Consider the following 18,135-nt stretch of genomic DNA (forward strand, 5'->3'; position numbering starts at 1 on the left):
GATGGATAGATGAGAACTTGCTCCATTGTCCATACCACCTTATTGGCTCTCCGTCTTCGCCCGCACTTTCTGCCAAATTTATATAGCGGTGAGTAGATGTTTGCTTTGTTTGTCTCGTATTCTTATCGATAATGACACACGTGATTTGGAGGAGGCTCGCGTCTTGTCGCGTTTGACAAGGCGTCTGCCGCCTACCAGCCTAGCAGGCAGTCATCCCATCTCAAATCCCAGCATGCCTGCTTGCATCGCTGTATTTAACATGCAGGGTCAGACTTTGTGACCGTTTCATGCCTTCTCCTTCGTCATTTCGCAATTGCCATTGCGCCTCCCGACTTGTCCATGATCCAAACCCCAATTCGCAACAAAGCTTCAATTGCTGCTCTGTGTGCTTGCCCTAATCTCTGTGTCGCATCTCCTCTCCAGCGCATACAGTTACGAAGTATTTTCCATTACTCACGGCGCCCAACTAAACATATCGATTCTACCTTTAGTACATTTCGGCTACTCACCTCGAAAATGTCCGATCCCAAGGAAGGGAAGCAGGCAACACTGGGGTACGTTAAAGATTCCCAATTGACACTCGGGTGCGACTTGCAAGACTATATTCTGAACCTACTATGTTTCTCTATCTCTTTTCAACGTACTTACGTCAATATACAGGAGGTTTTTTGGGTCAAATTCCGACGCACCCAAAAAGCAAACAACCCTTAGTTTTGGCGGCAATCGAAACAAGCCAGGTTCCTCCACAAGCAACCCGAAGAAGGAATCACCACCTGAGGTCCAAAATGGGACAGGTGAAAAGGATATCAATATGACCGAGGCTTCTGGGGTAAAGCCTGAGGTGGCCCAAAATGGCGAGGATGCAAACAAGAGTCCCCATAAAAGACACAAGAGCGAGGAAGCAAGCGATAGCGAAGAGAGCGATGTTATACAGCCCAGCCATAAGAGGCGGCGGACAACATCAGACGAACCCAGCGCGGCTAAAGCAGAGTCCAAACCATCCCCCAAGAGCTCGAAAGGGCGCAAAGTGGCCAAGCCAGCTCCTGCGCCAAAGGCCGTGGAAAAGACGTCTGGAGAGGCATCTGCAGAAGACCCTGATGTCTCGGAGGCCGAGGAAGAACTGTCTGCCAGTGAGGATGAGGCGGAAGAGAAACCCGAGCTGAAGAAGAAAGAGATTGAGAAAGTCCAAGCCACTCTAAAAGGAAGCGGGAACGACCCGTACCCCGATTGGAAATCAGGTGAACCAGTCCCATACGCTGCACTATGCACAACATTCTCTCTGATCGAAATGACGACGAAACGACTTCAAATCCTCGCCCACTGCTCGCTCTTCCTCCGACAAGTCCTTCGTCTCACTCCTCGAGACTTCCTTCCTACAGTACAACTCATGATCAACAAACTTGCCGCCGACTATGCTGGAATCGAGCTAGGAATCGGCGAGTCTCTGATCATGAAGGCTATTGGTGAGAGCACAGGCCGTAGCCTGGCTGTTATCAAGGCAGACCAGCATGAAATAGGAGACCTAGGGTTGGTTGCAGCCAAGAGCAGATCAAATCAGCCCACAATGTTCAAACCAAAGGCGTTGACGGTACGAGGGGTTCACGAAGGCCTACTCGGTATTGCAAAGGTTCAAGGCCATGGCTCCCAGGACAAGAAAATATCCGGGATCAAGAAGCTACTATCTGCTGCAGACACGGCGACCACAGGGAAAGGAAGCAAGGGAATCGACATTAACAAAAATAAGGGCGGTCCAAGCGAAGCCAAATATATCGTGCGGTTCCTGGAAGGCAAGTTACGACTCGGATTGGCAGAAAAGACCGTGCTCGTTGCCCTTGCCCAGGCTGTTGTTGCTCATGAGTCTGCCTTAAAGGGCGAGAAAGCCCCATCCGCTGATAAATTGGCCGAGGGTGAAGCAATTCTGAAAACAGTGTACAGCGAATTGCCCGCCTACGAAGTAATAATTCCTGCCATGCTCGAGCATGGTCTGTCTAACCTGCACGAACACTGCAAGCTGCAACCAGGAATCCCGATCAAACCCATGCTTGCTAAACCAACTAAGTCCATCACCGAAGTTCTAGATCGGTTTGAAGGCAAAGAATTTACATGCGAGTATAAATACGATGGCGAGAGAGCTCAGATTCATTATGTTGCGCCTGATCAAACGAAGAACTTCCCCGGTGCCGAACTTACATTGAAGGGAGACAGCGCTGGGCTTGCCTCTATCTTCTCTCGTAACTCCGAGGACCTATCGAAGAAATATCCCGATGTCCTGGCTAAGCTCAGCACGTGGATCAAGCCCGGCGTGAAGAGCTTTGTGTTGGACTGCGAGACCGTCGCCTGGGATGTGGAGACCAAGAAGGTTCTCCCTTTCCAACAGCTAATGACTCGAAAGAGGAAAGACGTCAAGGCAGAAGACGTCAAGGTCAAAGTTTGTGTGTTTGCATTTGATCTCCTTTTCCTAGATGGGGAGGTATGTCAAGCGTCTACATTATCACGCTTAATCCATAGTACTTACACAGAATAGCCTACGGTGAAGAAGTCACTACGAGAGCGCCGTGAGCTCCTACATAAGTCATTCCAATTGACCGAAGGCGAACTCCAATTCGCCCAATATGGAGACACGAACGACCTAGACCAAATCCAAACCCTCCTCGACGAGAGTGTCAAAGCCTCCTGTGAAGGTTTGATGGTAAAGATGCTTGACACAGAAGAGAGCGGCTACGAACCAAGCAAACGAAGCCGAAACTGGCTCAAGGTACGCTTCCCGATAACACCCAGACACAGTAAAAGAAATTGACAGTTCTCTCAGGTCAAAAAGGACTACCTCGCCGGCGTCGGCGACTCCCTCGACCTCGTCGTCCTGGGCGCCTATTACGGCCGTGGAAAACGCACATCCGTCTACGGCGCGTTCCTCCTAGCCGCCTACAATCCCAACACCCAAGTATACGAATCAATTTGCAACATCGGCACTGGCTTCTCCGAAACCGTCCTCGAAGAGCTCCATCAAACCCTCTCCCCACTGACAATCGACCGCGCCAAACCCTTCTACTTACACTCCACGGTACCCAAAGACCAACCAGACGTCTGGTTCGAGCCCCGTCTGGTCTGGGAAGTCAAAACCGCGGATCTAACCCTTAGTCCGCGGTACAAGGCCGCAGCGGACGAGTTCGTTGGCACAACAGGGGGTAGCGGGAAGGGCGTATCTTTGCGGTTCCCCAGATTCATTAAGCCGAGGGATGACAAGAAGCCGGAGCAGGCGACTACCACTAAGGCTGTCGCAGAAATGTATAGAAAACAAGAAGCTGTGACGAAGGAGAGCTCGGTCAAGGGAGGAGTAGATGATGACTTCGAGTACTGAAAATTCCAGTTCTCCCAGTTATGGTTTTCATGTTGAACTGCATATCTAATATAGATGTGTTGTGGCCTTTCTTGTTATCCAGCTTGATTGAAATATGGCTTTTGGGTTTGTGCAGGCGTCTATTATGACTGTATATTTAGTGGGGGGTGGGTATCTTGTAATTATTCAGAAAGGCACTTTTTCTTTAAAAAAAAGAAAAAAAGGGCTGTGTTTAAGCAGTATTCATTGACAGAGTCATGCTCATCGCTCCTGTAATCACTATATAACTGTATGCAATGTTATACAACAAACCCATAAAGATAAATAAGAAAAAGGAAACAAAACGCCTCAAACAGCATATACCACATTTACCATTTCACGATGAACATCACAAATCATCACGGCCAGGTATAGTAGCACCAGGATTACCATCCTTTCTCGTAAACCCAGATTGCCTAACTCGCAGTCCAAAGTTAACCAACATGATTGCAACCAAACCAAGGCCGACAACCGTCGGGCCCCATTTCTCGTAGTAAACTCGCTTCACATCTCGCCGCTTGCGGATCTTGTCGACTCGCCAGATGTACAACATGAGACTGTAGACGAGGGCGATAGCAGCAAGAACAGTGAATGCCCATGAGCATGCAAGTGTAATGTAGTCGCCGCCGAAGTTCAAGAGGGTAGCGGCAATGGTTGCCAGCAGGATAGAGAACTCCAACCATGAGAGGAACGTTCTCTCTGCAGCGAAGTAGACTTTGGGCTCAACGCGGATGGGCACATGGATACCTAAGATATGTCAGAATCATCCAACTAGTAAAAAGGAGCATTTGTTTCACTTACGTTTGCCTTTGGGAGCCTCGAACCTCTTAGTGGTTCGCGTATTTCCAATGACAGCAATACCATTTTGTTGAGGTTCAGGCATGCTTGTCGGCATCGGCCTGGGGATGAGTGCTTTGAGCATATTGACCGTCCCAGTCGTGACCCTGTGAGTATAATACTTGGCCAGCTGCTCATAGTAATATCTGCCGCCAACCCGTCGGGCTTCTTCCAGTTCGTCGGAGTCGACAGACTCTTCATCGGAATCGTAGAGCGGATAATCTTCGTCCCCGGGCAAAGGCTGAGCAGCAATGCGTTCCTCAATGTCCAGTGCATTCCCGTCGGTATCCGCGAAAAGCACGGACTGGTCTGCTGCTCCATAATCTGCACGGTTAGAACGATCCCGTGGCCTTGCATTTCTGGCCTCTTGTTCTTCGTCGAGCATGTCCTCGTCTGACTCTTCGTCGTCTTCTGGAGTTTCGTTCGCAGACAAAGAGGTGCTTGTCAGCGGACGCTGGATACCAAAGTGGCGTGACGCAGGTTTACGGATGTCAACATCCATTTGCGGCATCCAAAATGGCAACAGGTGGATCCTTTCGGGGAACATGGCTGCAGTTCCATGAATAAATTTGCTGTATTTCGGCACTGCTTCCACCAGGTGACTCGCCGTTAAATCACGAATCCACTTCGGCGGTTCCTGGCCCGCCTGCGTCTGGAGCTTAACCTCCAAAACTGCATAGGGGAAACGCTCAACATCCTCTGGTGGCAATTGGGAAAATGGCCAATCAACCCCAATATCCATCCTACGCCAGTTGTTGCCTGCTCTCCGTTGTCCATCAAGGTTATCCTCTCGGGTCATAGTCAGCTCTGTGTCGAGGGAGATACGGACTCTTGCGTCTCCGGGAAGTTGAAAGGCTGTTCGGTGGTAAAAGGTTCTAGTGACCGGAGCCAGCCTACGCGTGATGACACGATACTGGATCTCCCGGGCCAATTGTTCGTAATCAGCGATTTCAGCCTCGCTCTTCTTCTTGTCCTTCCGCATCTTCTCGAATATTTTATCCACTGTCAGCTTGCCGGAAAGATAGTCATTCACATTCTTCTCCTTAATTGAGAATCGTGCCTTGACCGACTTCTCTCCAGTCCAGTCTTCGCGGTGAGTTTTCCGTTCGACGAAAATTTGGTCACTGCCCATGCCGCCATACCACCGTAGTCGAATAGCCTCGGCCCCCTCCGTTTTCTTAAGACGCCCTTGGTACAGTTCCCATGTTTCTGGGTTGTCATAATAAATAGATGAAATAGCAGTGTCTTCTTCCTCGAACTCTTTGCTCGGATTAAAGACAAGGACGGGGAGATGCTAGGTTATGTTAACATACATCATTTATGAAAAAAGGAAACCGCATACCTTGAGGATAATCAACTTCAACTCCGTGATGTTATCAGGGTGCACCCAGTATTTAGTCGTTTGGCGAACAAAGTTTTGTTGGGAGCCGCCAGCCGCAGAGTCTCCTGTGATAGGATTTCCTTTGGTTCGGACCAGGTCGTAAAGCTTGGATAACTTAACTACGAATGCATCATAGTTATCTTTGAAGAAAGGCTTGGCGTTCAACCGGGCAGCAAAGACAGGCTTAAGGTACCATTGGGTTTCTTTCTGTATTCAGTTGTTAGCTCGTCAACTCTCCCACGCAACTGGGCACAAGACACAAAGGTGCAGGTTATGCATACATCGTGCTTCTTGATAATCTTTTGAAACCCTGTATAGTTCAACTGTGTGAATTTTGCGAGATCGTGAACATCGGCAATGATATCACTCAAAACCTGCTCGAGCATAAGAAACTCCTCGTCCGACGGAGGAGCTCCGCTCGAACGACCGGTTCCTCGTGCATCTCTGCTGCTGTTTAAGCGGGATACAACGTTATCGACATCCTTGTCGCTTTCCTGAATTCTTCGCACAATCTCTTCACTCTTGAATTTCTGGAAGTTGAAGACCTTATCGAGCTCAGATTCGAGCAGAGTCACGAAATGTCGCTCATCGTCTTCTGTCCATGATTTCCGGTCGGGTTTGGTATTATCCGGGGTAGGCTCGGTAACGTAACCAGTCTTAAGGGCTTTTTTCAGGCCGTCATAATTGATGTAGTACCAGTAGTACTCTTTAATCATTGACGTGCGGAGATGCTCGCCAAACCTGGTGAGCAACGATTATTATCAGCAAGGGCAAGACCACAGAACTCGCAGGGATTCCTCCTCTTACCTCATCGTAACGGCCTGTAGCAGAGCGCAGGAACAGCGCCCGGTCGAACGAACTAATCAGAGCCGTAGATGGGGAGTTGCAGCACGATCGGCAATTGGGAGCGAATGGCGGTCGGAATTGGCAAGGGATGGAGAGGAGATGCAGAGGAAGCGGTGCGAAGATTTGAAGAAATAAACTACAACTTGGATCAGGACAATAGACTTGGCTGCAAGTGGCGGGGGTTGTCAGTGTCGCACTGTCAAAGTCCAAGTCCTGGTCTCGGTCCTGTGAGAGCTCTGGAGAGTGGGAACAGAGCTCGCGGCCTAAGTGGGACTAGTGCCGGCTGTCCACCGAGCACGTGCCTCACACATGCATTCTCAGTCCTCCAGCATAAGGAAACCTGAGACGGCGTTGAGAGGCGATTTCTCAGTTTGAAGCAGGATACTTAGCTTTCTTGGCCGATCGATCTTTTCTTTAAAAAGATGTAGTCCCAGAGGGCACTTCAGACTCACAGCAGGTCGGATGACTCCAGCTTGTCAAGTCTAGCCCGAACTGCTGGTCCACTATTCAGACAGGTCGGAATGAGCACTCCGGCTGATAGCGCGGACGATGGAGCTTATCGCTCGAGCAGAGGAGTTTCCACACGGCTGAGCATGCACGAGAGAATCATTCTGAGCCACTCGATTGAGCAGGTGCTCACTTAGTTTGCTTTAGCTTTCCAGGCTGATACGATGAAACACGCTAGTTATGAATAATACACATGAGTGACATGACATATAGTTATTAAAGACTTGATTCTACGTATTAGGCGTGAATGACACTATTCATACGGAGTACAAAGGTCGAAAATAAAACATGTCCTATGAGTCGTGCAGTACATGCGCTTGAGGCGACTTGCCCGTTCCTCGTCCCACTAAGATTGAAGCTGTAGATATGTCAGGGCCAAAGCAGAACCCCGTCAAAATGTTTGGCTTATATAGACACAATATTCAATGTTTGATATGAACTAGCCCGGCTAGCTCAATCGGTAGAGCGTGAGACTCTTAATCTCAAGGCTGCGGGTTCGAGCCCCGCGTTGGGCTTATTTTTTGTTGTTTTTCTCTCAAATCCAAAGCCAATAATATAGTATAACGAACGGGCTCTTTTTTTCTGCTCTGTTTTTTTTCAGAGACGTCTGACAGATATCCATTCTCTCCGATGCCACTAACGAAGTATTTTGTCCTTTGTTCGCCCGAGATTGCTAGTGGTCGGCCATTCAGTCTTCGAGGTCGTGCAAATCTACGCCCAAATACATATATCTATATATACATATATATACCTCTAATGTACCACGGTTTCTATGGATTGAATGAGATAAAGTATAAAATTATCGTAAGACATGCATAACAAACTAGATACTCAACAAAAATTGGGTCACTGTGTCTCTTCTAACTCAAGAAACAACACCATTGTCTTAACATGCTTCGTTGAAGTCCTCCCGGGCTACTGTTTCACTCGCATAGGGAGTGAACACAATCCTAGACATACACACGCCCAGTCTTCTGGTTAGTGCATGGGTCGTGTTAAAAACCCGAAAACATTTAAATAGCGAAGGAGCAGTAATGACTAACACTGGTCCATCTGTCTATCCCCATGACAGTTGCCCCCTTTCACCCGAGTATGAGTTAGGGCTTTTAATGTAAAGCATATCTACAAAGCCAAAACCACAGTCCATTTTAAGTCGATGCAGGTGGAATGCACGGGTACACTGCCCGTATAATGATTAACACAGACCAGCTGGATAATCAATACTTAAACACCAAATGTATTTAACTAAACATAAAAAGTTTAATTATCCGGCATGCTCAACAAGCCATAACACCAGAACACCTATATGAAACCAATTCACTGAGATTTGATCGGTTACATCATTCTGTATATTATGTACTCCATTACATCGTATCCTCATCATCTAATTAATGCCAGTTTACACAACCGCCCCGGGAGCGCGTCGGATGCTCCTCCGCGCACCCTCACCCAAGATATTCACGATACCCTCTGATTCAAGTGCCCGGACAGCCTCCGTGAATTGTGCGCCATCAACTTCGATACTGGACTGTTCATTCAGAACCCGGTAAGCTTCCGTCCAGCGAGCTGTGCCGCCCCCACCAGCCAGATCATCAATTACACCCAGAACCCCGCGCTTCAAGGCCTCTTTGTTGCGTCTCTCGCTTGCGCTCGTGCCCTCGGTGAGCAAGCCCATATCGATCAAGCCTGTCCGGGAATCGGTCGCTGCTTGCTTGATGGCAGATCGAATCAGGCGCACAGCCTCCTCAACATCATCAGCGGTCACCTCTGGAGAGAGGCGCATGCGTGCGTGAGCTTCAGCTAGACGGATCATCGACTCTAGCTGACGAGTGGTTGCGGTGATTCGGCGGTCCGCGGAGCGAATATCATCTCCAAGTTTACGCATATTCACGTATGCATCGGAGAGGGCTTTACCGGCGGAGGGGGTGAGGACTGGGTGGATCTTGGTCTTGGCGTAGGTAATGTAAGCCGTTAAGAATTCGATGGGCTGTAGGTTCATAGATTAGCAGCTATAGCATTGAGTAGTAGATCATATTGACTTACTAGGATTTCCCGCTCGCTCGCGTTTTCCGGCTTGTCCTCGAGATACATGTTGACAAGGTGCTTAGCAAGGCGGCGGTCCTCGGACTCATCCACGCGGTCAAGAACAAGGTATACAAGATCAAAACGAGATAACAAAGTTGGCGGAAGGTCGATGTTTTGTGGGACCGGTAGGTTTGGATTGTATCTGCTACCAATAGGATTGGCCGAGGCGAGAATACTTGTTCTGGCATTGAGAGTTGTGATGATACCCGCTTTCGCGATCGACACAGTCTGTTGTTCCATGACTTCATGTAGAACAGAGCGAGTGGATTCATTCATTTTGTCGAATTCGTCAATGCAGCAGACACCACCATCGGACAAGACCAAGGCACCGGATTCCAGGACCATCTGGCGAGTCTCAGGGTCACGAGTAACGTAAGCCGTAAGACCAACAGCTGATGAACCTTTACCGCTGGTGTATACACCTCGTGGAGCAATCTTATGCACATAACGGAGTAGTTGAGACTTTGCTGTCGAAGGGTCACCGCAGAGGAGTACGTTGATATCGCCACGGTAGCGAGGGTTACCACCCTTTTGGAACGACTTGTTGGTGCCGCCAAACATCTGAAGCAGAATGCCCTTCTTCACATCGTCCATCTCGTAAAGACTAGGCGCAAGTGATCGAGCAAGAAGCTCATATAAGTCGGGTCTCGTAGATGTTCGCAGGATCTTATCTTCCTCTTCCGCCGAAATCTTGCGGACCTGTTCGGCATCCCCAGCAGCCTGCTCAGAGAGCTCCTGCTCAACGGTAGAAACGTCGACACCGAGCTTCTTGCGGTCGGTTTTCTGGACATGCAGAACATCGATGTATGTTTTGAAGAGGGATTTCTGGGTTCGTTGACGAGGGTTTACTCGCACAGGGTTCGAGCGAAAGATTCCGGTTACCTCGACACGGTCACCTGCCTTGCACACATCGACCAATTCATCATAGACGCATAGAGAGACTGAGTGAGGTGTTTGACCATCTGGGATACTGTCCGGAGTCTCCTGCAGTTTGATAACCTGCTTGTCGGCAAATACACAGCGGTTATGGACGATTTGCATCGAGTTTCTTTCTTTGCATGCTTCACGGGGGCAGATAGTGGGCTCAGCAATCTTGCCGCGGTCGATATCTACCTGAACCGAATGGTTGCAAGATTGACAACGGAAAAATGCTAATATATTTGAGTTAGCATGGTTCTGGGCCGGCTAGAGAAAGACACAAACCTTCTTTCATGTCAGGTATAATGGGTGTAGCACGAATGACCAAACCCTTGATGCTCACTAGCTTGTCCATATCTGAGGGCCGTTAGTAAAGAGTTCAGACACGGAATTGTATTAGATCGAAATCTTACCAGCCGGATCCAGCCCTCTCATATTGATCGTAGTATCAAGACCAAACGGAAGGACCTTGTAAGGCTTGGTCTCGGCCTCTGCTACGAGGTCTGGTATTTCTGTCTGCGGCATCCTGCCGGTCTCGCTCATTGCGTCCGAGCTGGGGACCGCCGGGGCTGAGCTTAAGTCCCTATGGATGTTTTGATTGCGTTGAATTTGAGATCGTAGTCGCTCCATCTCTTTAGCGGCTAACTCGACCATCACATCTCGTACGCTCTGATCCATCAGCGGGATAATCTCTTGAGGGTATGCTTGAAGCTGGTGCCATAGCTTCAGAGTTGGTGGGTACGCCTTGAGATTCTTCGCATCTAGATTCAAACTGGTGACACCCAGCTGGCGCATTGTATTTAACATATCGATATATTCCCGTTCCTCGGCCATATCTCCCATTCGGCGCGTTTCGTCCTCAGTGGCCCCATCAGCCCACAGACGGTATTTGGTGGTGAAATTATGGAGGAAATTTTTAAAGGCCGACATGGAATCCTGAATAGAGATATTGGTTCCCCAGATCACACGGGTTGAATTACCTCCCATGACCTCTGCCTCTGAAGTATCCGGGTGGATATTAGAGAATGTGGCGTCCGATTGAAGCTCACCGTCCGCAGCAGGTACCCCATTTGCATCGACAAAAACTCTGCGCCTGCGGCTTGGGGTAGACCCAAAACCCCCCGAATGAAGGTCACTGCGGCGGGAGGCGACGCGTTGGCCATCCAGCCCTTGTCGAGATGAAACAAATAGGCCGCTGCTGCTGCTAGGAATATCCGAGTGGCCATTTTGGCGGCCGAAACCGCGAGTCGGACTGGAGCTGGAAACATATCGAATCGGCGAAGAATCTGTTTGTATTCGAATATTAACAACCGATGGCCGTGATTCAATATCCGATTACTTTACCTCTTAGGGCTACCCCATTTGCACGTGGCGTTCTTTCCCCCTCATCCATGGCGGATGAAGCTCTCAAAGGTGAACTTGGTTCTTCCATTCTAGCATCTGGGGTTTCGGCATTGCTGCTCCCCCGCGCGGGGGAAGACTGGAAGAACATTGGGGAAGAGGACGGGACGGCGGCCTCGCCTTGCAGTCGCCGTGAAGCACGAGGGGTAGTCTGTGGAGGGTTGCTGGTCTGGGATTGTTGTTGGGAGCGTGTTGAGCGGGCTGGTGATGCGGTGGCCGAGTCCCTCGCCGGACGGCCCCTACGACGAGAAGAAGCGGGAGAAGACATGCTAACGCGGTTGTTCAAAGGATCTGAATTAGTGTAATAGGAAAAGGGGTATTCGAATAATGCAATCGAGGGAGTCGATAAGATTGTTCCCTAGGTAGATGTGAAGGTGCAGCTGGCAACAAGAAGGGATGCTTAGACTGAGCGGACAACAAGAGCCCAGGTCCAATGAAGAAATTTGGACTGACGCGTCCAAACACGTCTCACGCGTAAAGTGCTTCCATTTTGGGCGGGCGCGACTGCCGAAACCACGTGACACACCTGTTGTTCGTCTTCGAGAACGAGCTAAGAAGATATTACTATCTTACAATATTGGTGGTAGTTGGAAGTTGTAGTAATATGTTTGGTTTCTTGGATTATACGTTCTGTAACAATAGACCACGGTCGTGGGCTTAATTCAGCTACATCCGCTTCTCGTTTGTGAGTAGCATGGTGACCGTTCCTCCGCTGTCCCCTGTATGGCGGAATCTAATGACAACGGATTATTGCGCAATGACTTCGGATGGGACATCTTTAAAGAACACCAGAGGGGACGTTCAAAAGTACCACCTCTGTGGTTTTGGCAATCTGAGCACATTTCCGGAGCCTTGGCAGATGTAGAGACACCGCCACTTGTGTGACCGTGGCTGAACCTTCCTTAGCTAACTAGCCATATTCAGAATGGTTCCTTCCTTTGATGACGGGAGTTCCTGAGCTCTGCCAATTAAAAAGCCGCTGCCCTTGGATTTGGGATGTCAACACCATGCCTAATCAGGAATCCTCACTCGCCACCCGACTCGATCCTTTCATCGACAATGAAACAGCTTTGCAGCACCAGTGAATGCCTTGATGAATGCTTTGAATATTGTTTTGTTGTTATTTTGAGACTTTAAGCGCCAGGCGCTTCCTCAAGAAAGCGGCTTGTTTCATTAGGACCAATCCTTTGATCAACTGCAAGGGTGAATGAAACAAGAGTTGGGGAGAGCGCCGACTGGGTCCAGCCAAGTTTCAGCAGGCGCCTGATGTCATGCACTAAAAATTTGCGATCTGCGATTCCCACGAATGGCGGCGCCTCTTCGTCAAAGGCTCGGGTGACATTGTGGAAGATCCATGATGCCTTTATCTGCAGCAATACCTGGAACGCTTTTTATGAGGTCCTTCCTGTCTTCGCTCCTTACACCCCGTCAACACTTCAACACCTCAACACACTCTTAGATCAACCTCCTGTCACCTCGCGTTTTCCCTTCCTCGATAGTCCTCTCTCTCCCCTATTCACAAAGCTGCTCCTTATTATCGAAAACTCGCGCAGATTCACCGCGTGATGCCCTGAGCATCATTACGCCGATCGGTTGCAACCCCGCTAGACTTGTCACCCCGGATACTTTGGCGGTGCCATCTTTTGTCTGATATCGTGAACTCCCTCCATATATGTGAATGGGGCTGGGAGTTTTCGTCGTCAACTAGCAACGATGGCAAACGATTTGGGCTCGGCCTTGGAACACGCAGGCGGTAAAGGCCAAGCCAGGGAAGGTATCACCATCAAAACATTCGTAGCATCGCTGGCCGCTGCTCTCATAATTTTCGGTGTCGAATTCTTCTTGTTCCTTCTTCTCAAAGGGAAACTTACTCGCATTTAGTAAGTGCTTTGTGCAATCCGAGCTGTCCTGTGAAACAAACGGCTAACTCTGAGGTTACTTTTAAGTCAACCACGAACATATCTTGTTCCCGATAGGGAACGTACCAAACCATCCCCCCCGGGCATCTTCAAATGGATCAGCCCCATTTTCGGCACTTCCAGCTCCGAATTCATTCAGAAATGTGGCCTGGATGCCTACTTCTTTTTACGCTACCTACGGATGCTAATTAAGATTTTTCTCCCCCTCGGCTGTGTCATCTTACCGACTCTCTTAACTTTGAACAAAGTCGGCGGCAAGGATCACAACTACCAGAATGGTACAGACACTGGGCCTCAATGGAATGTCAGTGGCTTGGACCAACTAGCCTGGGGTAACGTCACTCCTGAAAACACGCATCGTTACTGGGCCCATCTGGTTATGGCTGTAATTGTCATAGTCTATGTCTGTTTCGTGTTTTTCGACGAACTCAGAGGCTATATCCGTCTTCGCCAATCTTATTTGACTTCCCCCCAGCATCGGTTGCGGGCTTCTGCGACGACAGTTCTGGTCACTGCGATACCAGATAAATGGCTTACGGTGGAGGCTTTGGATAGGTTATACGACGTCTTTCCTGGTGGAGTTCGGAACATTTGGATCAACCGGAATTTTGACGATCTGAACGAGAAAGTAAAAGAGCGAGATAAACTGGCGTTGAAGCTGGAGACAGCGGAGACAGAATTGATTGTCAAGTGCAAGAAGGCTCAGATGAAACAGTCCAAAGCCGCCGACAAAAAGGCTGGAGTTAAGCAGCCCGAGAAAAAGGAGAAGGCAGAGGCAGATGCGAAAGCTTCAAAGCTGGCTATGGGGGCTGGTATCAGTTCGGGCGACCCACACCAGGCTCAAACCCTGCGAGAAGTATTGCACCGCGACAAAATATCTGGGAAGGAATCTAAAACGGAGAAGCGAAGGTACCTTAACCCTTTGGACCCAGCTATAGGGTTGGCGGGTGCTGTTGGCCAAGGTGTTGGCAAGCTGGGGAAGTCAGTCTTTAGTACCGCCAAGAAATCCCAGAAAGCCGCCGCGGAGAATGGAGAGCCACAAGTCTCGGAAAACTTCACAGATGAGAATACGGCAGGCCGCCCCAGCGGAGACGACTCTGAAACCATGTTCGCCAACACCGAGGAAGAAGGTTCGCACCCGAAGAGGCCGTTCTGGAAAAGCAGGCCTTCAAACTTCTCCAAATCTAGTAACAGGACAGAGCCAGATGAGCTCCCGCTTACGGCGCCAGATTCTCCTGTCGATAGGGAAGAGGCAGACCTTTCAAACTCCGAGGAGGATTCGCCAGTAAGAGCACGCGGAGAAAATGACATTACCATCGAGCGAAACGACGCCGCGGAAGCTGAAGATGATAAGTACCCCGTGGCGTATAATGAGAACTTCGAGAAGGATCTCGGTGAACCCCTGTGGAAGAAGTATATCCGCCAGAAGGACAGAGAAACCATGCGACTGCCGATTTTTGGCATTAGTTGGATGCCTTCGATTTGGCTTCTTGGGAAGAAAGTCGACACCATCGACCATTGTCGCAAAGAGGTGGCTCGCTTGAATTTGGAAATTGAGGTGGACCAGCAGCATCCTGAAAAGTTCCCCCTCATGAATTCAGCCTTTATCCAGTTCAACCATCAAGTAGCTGCGCATATGGCTTGTCAAGCTGTCAGTCACCACGTACCCAAGCAGATGGCTCCTCGTACTGTGGAAATCTCACCAGACGATGTTATCTGGGACAACATGTCCATCAAATGGTGGGAACGTTATCTGCGCACCTTTGGGATCTACGCTATTGTCATTGGCATGGTGATCGGCTGGGCGTTCCCCGTAGCCTTCACTGGATTGCTGTCCCAGCTCTCCTACTTGGAAGATGCTTTCACATGGCTTTCGTGGATAAATCGTATGCCAGAGTGGCTTATTTCGGCCGTGCAGGGTATCCTGCCTCCGTTATTCCTGGCCATCTTGATGGCCATTCTGCCAATGCTTCTTCGTTTCCTTTGTCGAACACAGGGCCTTCAGACAGGCATGGGCATCGAGCTTACCGTGCAGAACTACTTCTTTGCATTTCTATTTGTCCAACTATTTCTGGTAGTGGCAATTGCGTCGAGTTTCTCCACCATCTTCAGAAACATCACCAACGTCACAAGCTGGCCCCAACTTCTGGCTCAAAATATACCCTCATCAAGCAATTACTTCTTCTCCTATATGATTCTGCAAGCTTTATCCGTGAGTGCTGGAGCTTTGGTTCAGATTTTCAGCCTTGTTAGCTGGTTTATTCTCGCACCAATATTGGATTCGACTGCACGCCGAAAATGGGCTCGAACGACAAACCTGAATCAAATGCAATGGGGTACATTTTTCCCAATATATACTACTCTTGCGTCTATTGGTATGTTGCACTGTTTAATTGCTTATGCATCGATCTAACGCAGCTATAGGGTTGATTTACTCTGTTATTGCGCCTCTTATCATGGTGTTTAATGTGCTCACGTTTGGTTTGTTCTGGTTCGTCTACCGCTACAACACCCTATACGTCACGAAATTCCGCTTTGATACTGGTGGATTGCTCTTCCCCCGAGCAATCAATCAGTTGTTCACCGGTATCTACGTCATGGAGATCAGTTTGATTGGTCTTTTCTTCTTAGTCCGTGATTCCAATGGAAACGTCGCCTGTGAGGGCCAGGCCGTCATCATGATAGTCATGACGGTACTAACTGTGGGATTCCAAATGCTGCTGAATGAAGCCTTTGGCCCACTGATCCGTTATCTGCCCATTACGTTGGAGGATGAAGCCGTTCAGCGTGATGCGGAGTTTGCTCGCGTGCAAATGGTACGATTAGGGCTGAGTAGCGATGACGAAGAGGAGAACGCGGCAAATGAAAAGGACACCCTCGAACACCAGCTGAGGGATCGTGAACGTGCCGAGCTTCAGGGCGAGGACGAAGAACGCGACATTGAGTTGAAGAAATTTGAAGCCGGTGGTGTAAATAGGCGTGCGTCTGGGCTTAGGCGCAAGGGCCAGAGCCTCGATCCCGAGACAGCCGCCAACCTCAATTCCTCTCGCCGACCATCATGGGCAACTCAGTCCCCGAACCGACGATCTAAATTCTTCGGGGCAAATTCCGAAGGCGCAGTCCCAAGCATTCAACGCATGCGAGAAAAGCTCAACCAGGATGCCGAAGCACAAGGCCCCGTTAGACATCCCCGTGGTTCGGCGTTATTTGAAGGGATTCATGACGAGTTGGAGGACCTCACCCCCGACGAACGTGACCAGCTAGTCCAGCGAGCCTTCCAACATGACGCTCTTCGCTCCAAGCGCCCTGTCGTCTGGATCCCCCGCGATGACCTTGGAGTAAGTGACGACGAGATTTACCGCACCCAGCGCCTCAGCAAGCATATCTGGATTAGCAACGAGTACCAAGCGTTGGATGGAAAATGTCGCACCATCTTCAGTCGCAGCCCGCCTGACTTCTCAGAAGTCGATCTCATTCAGTTATAAAACCTTCACTTATTACTTGTATATACCATCACTTATTTGGACAAACGTTCCTGTGATGATTGATTCGATTCCCGCTTTAGCGACTGGCGTTTTACTCGGGACTTGGTTATTATTCAGCCTTGTTGATCTCATGCATACGTTAATTCGCATCCCCAGCCTGGGGCATTTTCTTTTGGTCTTAAGCGTAAAGCATACTAAGTATACATACTACTTAGGATTGAGTTAGAACAACAATACAAACGGCATGGTTAAGGATTATCGACAGGAAGTAGTCATCAGGTATATTTAAAATAGCTGTAGTGGCGTGACTGTAGAGACTAATGTATAAGCAGTTGGATTCGAAAACTAAACATCTATATACATTGATAATAAAAACCCCACCATCACTACAAGAAAACAAGATTGTTCACCACGTCCCCTAGTTTCAATTCGCGATCAACACACGTTCTTCCGTGCCCGGAACAATAAAGCTGAACCGAACCTGCAGGCTTCCTACAGCTTAGCAAGGAGCAGGGAGAGCGCCAACATTGCTGGGAGCATTGAACAGGTTCACTTCCTCCTTGCGCCTCCTAATGAGGCCATTCATCACCTGTCCGTTGGAATGAATCCACTGAGGAAGTTCATTATTGGCAACAGCAGCCGGGTCCTCGCCGGCATTCATGCGAGAAACAAGGTCAGACGACTTCATGTTTCCGTTGCCGATGTTGTAAGTCCAGGACACGAGAGCGCCATACTGGTTGTCGTTCAGGGTGACGGGGTCGGCGAAGGCATTGGTAACGGCGTCTTGGTAGCCCTTCACGTATTGTTAGTTTTTGTTTTGTTTAATATGTGACTTGATGCAAATGTGATGGATAGGTAGTACGTACAATCAAGTCACCAGCGAGTAGCTGGGCAGCGGTCTCTTCGGTCAGGGGCTGAGGCAAGGCGACATCAGAGCAAGACCAGTCCGTGCAGAGATGGCCGTAGCCGATTGTTGGGTTTCCGGCACCGTCATCATAGACGGCGCCTCGGAAGTCTTCGAAGCCCTTGATAAGGTCGAGGGTTGGGCCATTCACCGGGGGTCCGACGCAGGCGGATGCGGCGAGGGCAGGGATGGTGGCAACGAGGAGTTTGATGGAGGAGTGCATTTTGTGGATTTGATTGAGTTCAACTGATGAGCCTTTGAATGTGTTTGAATGGAAGAGGATGATGATGGGTGAAATGGACCGGAGTCGACATCCTCTTTATACGTCTTATGTCTTGTATAGTCGGGCCGGGGTATTGGAGGCTGAGCTTCGTATCTTTAGGTGATCAGCCTTGATCGACTTCAGAATACGATGTTCTTCCAAGGGTCTCTTCCGTGGGAACATCCCTGTTGGGACCTCGTGTTTCTCTCGTAAG

At 49.4% G+C, this 18,135-nt stretch overlaps 5 protein-coding genes and 1 non-coding gene across 6 annotated transcripts; 3 read left to right on the forward strand and 3 right to left on the reverse strand.

The window, feature by feature from the left end:
• Window positions 1–339: 339 nt before the first annotated feature.
• Window positions 340–3,358, forward strand: APUU_11159S (DNA ligase (ATP) CDC9; the record flags this gene model as incomplete). Its single annotated transcript, XM_041695201.1, has 4 exons — window positions 340–554; window positions 661–2,470; window positions 2,525–2,755; window positions 2,810–3,358. The coding sequence occupies 4 exons, from the start codon at window positions 340–342 to the stop codon at window positions 3,356–3,358; spliced, it is 2,805 nt and encodes a 934-aa protein (XP_041550525.1).
• A 367-nt stretch (window positions 3,359–3,725) lies between these two features.
• On the reverse strand, window positions 3,726–6,406 carry vtc4 (putative vacuolar transporter chaperone (Vtc4); the record flags this gene model as incomplete). Its single annotated transcript, XM_041695213.1, has 5 exons — window positions 3,726–4,123; window positions 4,178–5,507; window positions 5,556–5,801; window positions 5,876–6,335; window positions 6,402–6,406. 5 exons carry the CDS (start codon window positions 6,404–6,406, stop codon window positions 3,726–3,728), a joined length of 2,439 nt encoding a protein of 812 aa, XP_041550526.1.
• A 983-nt stretch (window positions 6,407–7,389) lies between these two features.
• APUU_t10008S lies at window positions 7,390–7,462 on the forward strand. The gene has a single exon. It is a non-coding gene; the product is annotated as a tRNA-Lys (tRNA).
• An 884-nt stretch (window positions 7,463–8,346) lies between these two features.
• Window positions 8,347–11,619, reverse strand: APUU_11161A (MCM DNA helicase complex subunit MCM4; the record flags this gene model as incomplete). Its single annotated transcript, XM_041695224.1, has 5 exons — window positions 8,347–8,934; window positions 8,991–10,183; window positions 10,236–10,307; window positions 10,364–11,236; window positions 11,295–11,619. 5 exons carry the CDS (start codon window positions 11,617–11,619, stop codon window positions 8,347–8,349), a joined length of 3,051 nt encoding a protein of 1,016 aa, XP_041550527.1.
• A 1,445-nt stretch (window positions 11,620–13,064) lies between these two features.
• Window positions 13,065–16,755, forward strand: APUU_11162S (putative DUF221 domain protein; the record flags this gene model as incomplete). Its single annotated transcript, XM_041695235.1, has 3 exons — window positions 13,065–13,231; window positions 13,298–15,645; window positions 15,695–16,755. The coding sequence occupies 3 exons, from the start codon at window positions 13,065–13,067 to the stop codon at window positions 16,753–16,755; spliced, it is 3,576 nt and encodes a 1,191-aa protein (XP_041550528.1).
• A 499-nt stretch (window positions 16,756–17,254) lies between these two features.
• On the reverse strand, window positions 17,255–17,882 carry APUU_11163A (lysozyme; the record flags this gene model as incomplete). The annotated part of the gene is made up of 2 exons (XM_041695246.1): window positions 17,255–17,548; window positions 17,622–17,882. The coding sequence occupies 2 exons, from the start codon at window positions 17,880–17,882 to the stop codon at window positions 17,255–17,257; spliced, it is 555 nt and encodes a 184-aa protein (XP_041550529.1).
• Window positions 17,883–18,135: the final 253 nt, after the last annotated feature.

Source organism: Aspergillus puulaauensis, chromosome 1 (genome assembly GCF_016861865.1).
Source record: "Aspergillus puulaauensis MK2 DNA, chromosome 1, nearly complete sequence".
Taxonomy (NCBI): domain Eukaryota; kingdom Fungi; phylum Ascomycota; class Eurotiomycetes; order Eurotiales; family Aspergillaceae; genus Aspergillus; species Aspergillus puulaauensis.